Below are 8335 nucleotides of genomic sequence, written 5' to 3'. Positions count from 1 at the left end.
TAACTAAGAATGCAAGGTTCCAGTGGGGGGCGATGCTGGGCTGCTGCTTGGAGCATGTGGAAAGACGGGTGACCACGCCCATCTCAACCAGGTTCGGACCGCGTCGCTTACGGGGAGTAACCAACGTTCCCTGTCTCGGTCAGCAAAATCTTTGTCGGTTACGAAAGACCAGATTCCTTTACTCATTCCTAATGGGGTGGCGAGCCCAGTTTCTGCTCAGGTTTTCTCTGAGGAGAGGTGGAACACCCTGGGCCTTCCCCCAACCCCCACCCCATGTCGCAGCTTCTTAGCACAGAGCTGTCCGAGGGCTGCTCAGTAGCACTGAGTCAAAGCAGGTCTTCCCCTAAATGGCTCTTAATGATGGGGGACTCTCATCATCAGGTTGCGTCTGTGTGCTTGGTGGAAACATTAACTCTACAAACTCACAGGGTCCATACGTAGGACGTGCTTTGAGTAGGGAGGTGGCAGGTTCAGTAGGCAAAAGGACCTCAAGTTAGGTCAAACCGGCAAGGAGCAGAGGAGGAGGAGGAGGATGGGGAACGTGCGCAGGGCCCTAACTCAGGGACCCACGTGGGTTAGTACAGCTTAACTGGCATAGACTCTGAGTCAGACCTGTATTCAAGTCCTGGCATCATCAGAAATATGTTATGTAACCATCATGAGCCTCGTTTCCTTATCTGTAGGATGGAATGATCCTGAGGTCTCCAAGGCACTGGGGCTTGGAGGGGACGCCTGTGTGAAGGGCTCCGCACAGCCGGACACACGTGTCAGCACGGAAACTATGGGAGAGGTTTCGGGACGGCCCGGAGAGCCGATCCTAAATCTGGGCTGCTCTGCATAAGCACATAATTGCCCGATGTCTCAGCTTTTTGACCACCATCTTCTGCTTCCATTTAACCTCCTCTTGTATTCTGTTTTTTTTTTTTTTAGTTTTTTAATGTTTATTTATTTTTGAAAGTCAGAGAAAAATAGAGCCTGAGAAGGAGAAGAGCAGAGAGACAGGAGACACAGAATCCGAATCAGGCTCCAGGCTCTGAGCTGTCAGCACAGAGCCCGATGCGGGGCTCGAACCCACGAACTGTGAGATCATGACCTGAGCCAAAGTCAGACGCTCAACCAACTGAGCCACCCAGGCACCCTGTATATTGTCTTTTATGTACTTCCTGGTTCCAACAGGTTTCTGTGTGCCTTGACACCAGGTGGCTCTGATTCTTCTGGTTTTTTTGTTCAGATTCTAAAGCATGCGACCTGGCCAGGTCCCCTTTCAATCCGAAGTCACACCGGTTTCCAGCCAACCCTTGGATGACGTGCCCTTGCGTTACACACTCATCTCGGTTCAGCCAGCCGCGGTCAGGCGGAGGTGTCCCGTGGTCCCTGCAGGGGGTCTGGGCCTGAGAATGGGCAAATGGTGCCACAGCATTGTATTTCTGGCACTACCAGGACAGGGGAGAAGCTCTCACCTGTGACAGGGTCCCTTCCAAGACAACTTCTTCATTAGGACTTTTGTAGACCAGAGCTTATTGTCCCCAGGGTAAAGGAACTAGAAGGCACTATTTATGTATCTTGCAACATGAGCAATGTCTCACTTTCTACAGTGTTACTCCTCCTTTTCTGGCCCCGCTCTAATTTCTTTTTAAATGCGTAACTCTGGCCATAATCCTATATTACACATACACAATGACTCTGTCACCTAGGTCAAGTTGTCTCTTCAAAACAAAAAAGTATTTCGCCCCTAGGACCAGTCAACCACTAAAGAAGGCAGAAAGATACAGCCCAATCAGAAGCCTCAGAGGCAGGGTGCTGCAATGCTCTCAAAAGTTGCTGGGCACATTTAAAATATCTGGTAGTCTCACTGTGCCATGTGGCTTTAATAGCAAAGCCATTATTTACTGAAAAATCTCGAAACTGGTCTAAAAAGTGAGCTAATCACCAAGTGCGCAGGCCATGTCCTGTTTTGTAGCCCCCACGGGCCATGTGCGGATAGGGACATGGGTGCCCAACGCCTAAACATCCATAGAAAGTCCACCTGACCAGGAGTTAAGGACTGGAGTCTGGTCTAGCGGAACACCGTCCATCTACCTGATAGGGAACAAGCCACTTGATTTGTAGATCTCATTTTCCTAATTCTAACATGCAGACAGAACACGCTGGTTCTTCCCACCCCAGAACCATGGAGTTTAACATTTTACATCTGGGTCCTGTCTTCCTTGTCTGATTTCTCCCCAGATTCTGCCCTGTTGAGAGAGTGCTTTGACACGGCACAATCAACACCCTGGACGGGTCTGCATTCTTAGAATCTTATTCGAACCATATTATAATTACCCCAAAGCCAGACAAGCTGACAAAATTCTAGCAAATCTATAACTTTTTGCTTTAAATACACATACACATCCAACTGCATTTTATTCAAAGCATAGGAAAACAGGGGTGCCTGGGTAGCTCAGTCGGTTGAGCGTCCAGCTTCGGCTCAGGTCATGATCTCATGGTTCGAGGGTTCGAGCCCCGCATCAGGCTCTGTGCTGACAGCTAGTTCAGAGCCTGGAGCTTGTCTTCAGGTTCTGTGTCTCCCTCTCTTTCTGACCCTCCCCTACTCTAGCTGTCTCTCTCTGTCTCCTAAAAATAAATTTAAAAAACATAGGGAAACAAAAAGAAGGCATACCAAAATAACAGTGAAGGATCTAGGGCATTGGGGCCATTCAGTGGTTCTTTTTAGAAAATGGTTCTTTTCCCCTGTGTTTATAACGTAAAATACTTGATATACAGCATCTATAATGTTTTTATAAGAATAAAGATTATCGTAAGGAGAAAGTTCTTGGGAAGGAAGTCAGGAGGCCAGAGTTTCACTCTTGCTTTGGTTTTCTCTCTCCCAGTATAAGGATAATGCCCACTTTACTAACTCCACATAGGTGTTGGGTCACTCAAATGAGGAAAGGTCGTACGCTCTTTGAAGCATGTTGCAGGCCTACGAAGCGTTGCCATCGCTGCAACGTTATTTGTTGACCCGTTAAACCGTTTCCTGGATGTTGTTGGCACGTCTCATCATTCAAGACCGGGCGCTGGTAGTTTCTTCGCTTCCAGTCCACCTGCCTGTGTAGGGGAGGCGCTGGCCCAAGATAGCAGTTTGGGAAGCAGTGGGGAGAACAGTATGTGTGAGCAGAGATGGAAACTTAGTCTGACGCAGAAAGTGTCAGCTAGACCTTTATGATGCGTTCACTGCTCCCAGCAACTTACGCCAGATAACCAGGGTCGTGTATATGAGGAATTATAACAAATTGGGAAGTAGGCACATTACCGGAGAGACTGGGTTAAACAGGCTGCCTTCGAAACCAAGGAAGTACAGAAAGCAGTCTACATAAGTCAATTCTTGGCCTGGAATCGTAGTTTTAAAAAATTGTGCAAGAAAAACAATATCCACAAGCCAAGCTCAATGAGTAAACGGCAGGGTAAAAACAACAAACAAATAGTCCAATCAATCCCATGTTTATTAGCCAATAAGTAATCCTTCAGGACGTCCATTTCCGCAGGATGACCCTGTATGGCACACGGGGAGCAGCCGGATGACTGTCACACTCGTTTGTTCTTGGCCGCACGTGGGAATAAGCAGTTGAGCTTAAAAAATAAATGTATGCCAGGGCCCACCCTGGCAGCATCTAATTTGCCTGGGGTGGAACCTGGGCGTTTTGTTTTTTAAAGACCCTCCCCCCTCCCCCAGCCCGACGTGATTCTAACGTACCTGCAAGTTTAGAAGATCATAGAACAAGAATGTGAATTCTTGGACTGGAAACAACCAGTTAGCCTGCTTTACTGGAGCAGGGAGCTGTGGACTGGAGATTAATAAAGGGTCGTCGAATCCACAGTGGGACGTCACAATTTAGCAGGAAGCAGGGCTATGGGCATGGTGGTTGAAAAATCGCTGACTGATTGCACTAGTTCAGTTAGGACCCCTAGAGGCTGTGGGAGAAACAGCATTCACCCCAGCCTTGCCCTCCGCTGGGTCTGTCCAGAGACCTGGCATGTGACACACTGGCCGCACACTGGCTGAGCCCAGATGGGATCCATCCCGATGCCTGCACTGTCCCCCTCACTTGTATCCTGGTGAAGAATGAAAAGGGACCTTGGTGATGTCATTTACCAGCTCGGCAATAACAATTTATTTGTCCCATTTAGAAAAACCAGTATTATTCCGTATGAACACTGGACTTCATTTTGAATGAATTTTGACCATTAAGAAATTATTTTTTTACGTTTATTTATTTTTGAGAGACAGAGCGTGAACAGGGGAGGGGCAGAGAGAAAGACACAGAATCTGAAGCAGGCTCCAGGCTCTGAGCTTTCAACACACAGCACGAAGCAGGGGTCGAACCCATGAACCGTGAGATCATGACCCGAGTCGAAGACGGATGCTCAACTGACTGAGCCACCCAGGCGCCCCGATGACCACTTTTAGTAATGAAATCCACACTTAAAAGTTGAAGTGATGCCCACTGGGAGGATTCAGGAGAACATCCTGCGATCATGAATTCCCACCACAAACCCTGTCTTCTTGTGGATAGAGTTTCTAAGTCCTGGGGTTTTCTTGTGGCGCAACCGTGAGCAGCTGACTCCTCAGTCACCTGCGCAATTACGTGTTTATTAACATTGCGCAGAGTACCGTGGTCCTTAAGAACTGAAGAAACGCCAGCAAACTTCTCTCATCTGCTGTGCCACGACTTGTAAAGAAGGTGATGAAATGCCTACTTGAAGTAGGCTGAGAATAAACTCAGGAGGGAAAAGCCGTATTTTCTCTAAACGGTCTGAAAAGCAGGAATTTTCAGAAGTCAGTGAGACAGAATGCGTGCGTGCGCGTGCACACGCACACTTAAGTTTGAATGAAAACATTGGCAAAAGGTAGATCTGAAAAAGGCAAGTCTGTTCAAAACTCATTGGCGAGAGCGAACTGCCCTTAAAAGTGTATAATCCGAAATATTTTTCTGTGATCCCCACATCGACACTGCCTTTCAAGCAGTCGGAGCTCTGTCGCCTCACCCCCAGGGGCCTCCCCTCCAGAAGCCCTGCCTGATTTTTAGGCACACATAGGATGTCAGCGACTTTGAAACCTCCAGGTTTCCCTTCGTGGGAGGTTCGCAGACCTAGGTCCTCATGCAAAGACAGGAAGTGGTCACCGCAGACACGGCAGCGGGTGAGGGGCGCGGATGTACCCTGGGAATGAGCTCATGCAGTCACGGAGGTCCAGAAGTCCCCGGACCCGCCACATGCAAGCCGGAAAAGCAGGAAGGCCAGTGGTGCAATTCATTCTGGGCCCAGAGGCCCAGGGACAGGGAGAGGTGCGGTCGGAGGGCAGGAGAAGACAAAGTCCCAGCTAGAGGAAGGAGCTAATCTCCACTTCCTCTGCTCCCAGTTCTGGTCAGGCCCTCAAGGGATTGAACAGGGGCCTCTTCTGTACTGTCAGTCTACCGATTCAAATGCTAATTTCTTCTGGAAACACCTTCCTCGTGGGCACACCCAGAAATAATGTTTTACAGCCTCTGGCCATCCTTTGGCCCCACCAAGTTGGTGCACAACATGACCCACCACATGAATGTTCTGGCATCTATGAATGAATGCCCTCTTCTTTGGCCTCTCCCACATCCTCTGGTTCCGCGTGTGTCACTTCAGATACCCTGTCTAGAGCAGTGGCTGTGGAATTCCTAGTGAGGAGATGAAAAGCACTTCCCACCTGAGGGACAGAGGGGCCACAGCCCTGGGTCTTTCCCTTACAAGAGCTGTTTATTAACAACGATACTTGACATTATTTTTTTACATCTTTTTTAATAGTTTATTTTTGAGAGAGAAAAAGACAGGAGGGTCAGAGAAGGGAGACACAGAATTCAAAGACAGGCTCCAGGCTCTGAGCTGACTGTCAGCACAGAGCCCAACGCAGGGCTCAAACCCATGAACTGTGAGATCATGACCTGAGCCAAAGCCGGACAGACGCTCAACTGACTGAGCCCCCCAGGCGTCCCTGATACTTGACATTTTATAAGCGACGTTATCCAGCTGTTCACTGTGTCCCTCAGTAACTTAAACAATTGCCTCATGGTTGCCCAGTGACTCAGAGAAACGGGTCTAATGAGCCACAGCCCTCCCAGTAGGAGATCCATCCCCCCACCTCCCCCCCACCATCCTAGCACAGCCCTCCACCCCATTAGGCCATCAGTCACTGGACTACCTATCAGAGGGTCCGAGGCTAGTTCTACAGCAGCCCCCTCCTCATGCCCTTCCTGTTTTTCTTTCCGGAGGAGTCTCTGATCCCCCCCCCTCCCCCGCAACTACCTTGTAGCTACGACCATTTTTTTGTGGCCCGTGTTTGCCACATGCATGGTGGGTCTAGAACAATGCTAGTACAATGAAAGCTGCACATTTAAATTCTGTTTGAGTTGAGTAGCTTTGCGCACATCATGCAGCTAGCTGAACCTCTGGGGCCCCGGACAGCCGCTCTGGCTGCAGGGGTAAAAGTGTGACTTTCTGAAAATCCACCTTCTGAAGGAGAAGCACGTAGGAGATGTGGAGTGATGGCGACTTGCCTAAGCCGGTTATTATGACTAGTACTAGGACTAGTTTAATGCTTAAGGGAAGGCGCTTTAACTGCTCTATACTGAAAAGATGGCTTAAACTTTGGGACTAAGTCAGCCTCTCTTTCCCATCCTTAGGAAGGAGGGAAGAAGACTGATGATTGGTAGGTCAGAGTATGTGCTCTGAAATGTGTCTCACTAGTGGAAGTGAATTTACCTGGAACTTTTCAGACTCTGCTAGTCTGGTTCCCCTCACAATAGTGGGCATCACATTTACAACCAAGGGGCAGTCTGTGGGCAGGGGGCGGAGGGAAGGAGATCCCTGGCTTGCGGGAACACTAGCCTGTAAACTCCTTGAGAATAGGACTGTCCACAAGTTACTCATTCTGTATCAGAAAAGGGTGTCTAACAGAGAAAGCTCTGGATGATAGCTCATCTGAATATGATGCGGTCAGTGCATGTCTCACCTGGTCTGGTAATGTCCTTTATTTTACTAAGTGCAATGGGACCAAAGGGTGCTAGCCTGGGGTGATTCTGTGGCAGGCCTGCCTCTACCCAGGGCAGTAAGTAGCTTTGGAGATCTTGGTCTTAAGAAGATAGGAACTAGACATTTAGGAAGACAAAGTAGAATTTTAAGGATATTGGGAGGGTGCCCATTATGTGCTAAGCACTGTTCTTGTCTCATTTGATTTCGGAGACTTGCTTCATTTCTATAGGAAGAGGCTGAGGGGAAGCTCAGAAGCTAAATCGCTCATGGTCACAGCTAGTGAGTAGTGATTTTGGAACTTAAACTCGGGTATATCCAACTGCAAAGCCCACCCTCTGCCTAAGCAGTACCTGGCACATAGTAGCTGCTCAGTAAATATTTGTGGACTGGATGAGTAAATTTCCCCCTTCACCCTAATCTGCTCCATCAGCCTACCACGGCCTCCCCCTGGGTCCTCCTCTTATTTGGTTGGACATTTCAAAGTGATGTGGACCTAAATGTAAAGGTTTTCGAAGAGGCTGCTGTTAAAATACAGTGTGCCTTACCTGAGAGGAAGAGTTCAGCCCACATTAGCCCAGATCACTTCTCTGTCATCCAGACCAATGCAAAGGCCTGGAATTGGTCGCGGTAAATTTGGATTGGGAAGAGGGAGAGTGGGAGGTAAAGCCTGTAAAGGAACGAGGGAAGGGGAAAGGCCAGAAGATACAGTCTGCAGGCACAATTACTCTTGCAAATTTTTCAAAAGGGTCAGACACCATTTCCCTTTGGAAATTACGTATTTGCAGAATTAACAGAAATCAGGACCTGGCCTTGTTTGGGACGTTAGGGCAAGGCATCCCCCACGCAGGGCTCCAACAAGCACGTCCACCCAGGGCCACCTTGGGGGGCGGCGGTGGGCGTGGCCCAGGCCCCGAAGTGGCCCCCGCCCGTCCCCGAGGGCGGGCGGGAGCTCGGAGGCCATTGGCTGGCGAGCTGGCGGCGCAGGGGCGGGGAGCGCCGCCGAAGGGGACTGTTTGCTCCTACGGGCTGTAGATGGAGCTGTCCGGCCCCGGCGAGGGGGAAGGCGCCTGGAAAACGTTCTTCTTCTCCCTGGCCGGCCCGAGCGGGGAACAGCACTCCCAGGATGCAGTTTGTGTCAACACGGCCGCAGCCTCAGCAGCTGGGCATCCAGGGCCTGGGGCTGGACAGCGGGAGCTGGAGCTGGGCCCAGGCTCTGCCCCCGGAGGAGGTCTGCCACCAGGAGCCGGCGCTGCGCGGGGAAATGGCCGAGGGAATGCCGCCCATGCAGGTGGGTGCA

General features: G+C 49.9%; 1 protein-coding gene across 1 annotated transcript in view; it reads left to right on the top strand.

Annotated features, from left to right (window-relative positions):
• Window positions 1-8023: 8023 nt before the first annotated feature.
• Window positions 8024-8335, top strand: part of ZNF282 (zinc finger protein 282) — a 25550-nt gene continuing 25238 nt past the window's right edge. Inside the window, exon 1 of the mRNA XM_029954531.1 lies at window positions 8024-8326. Within this exon, the coding sequence (XP_029810391.1) occupies window positions 8162-8326 (165 nt within the window). The 5' untranslated portion in view covers window positions 8024-8161. The remainder of the gene's footprint in view (window positions 8327-8335) is intronic.

The sequence above is a fragment of the Suricata suricatta genome, chromosome 2 (assembly GCF_006229205.1).
Source record: "Suricata suricatta isolate VVHF042 chromosome 2, meerkat_22Aug2017_6uvM2_HiC, whole genome shotgun sequence".
NCBI classification, from domain to species: domain Eukaryota; kingdom Metazoa; phylum Chordata; class Mammalia; order Carnivora; family Herpestidae; genus Suricata; species Suricata suricatta.
The sequence above is the reverse complement of the archived record's forward strand: the minus strand, read 5'-3'. Positions and strand labels throughout refer to the sequence as shown.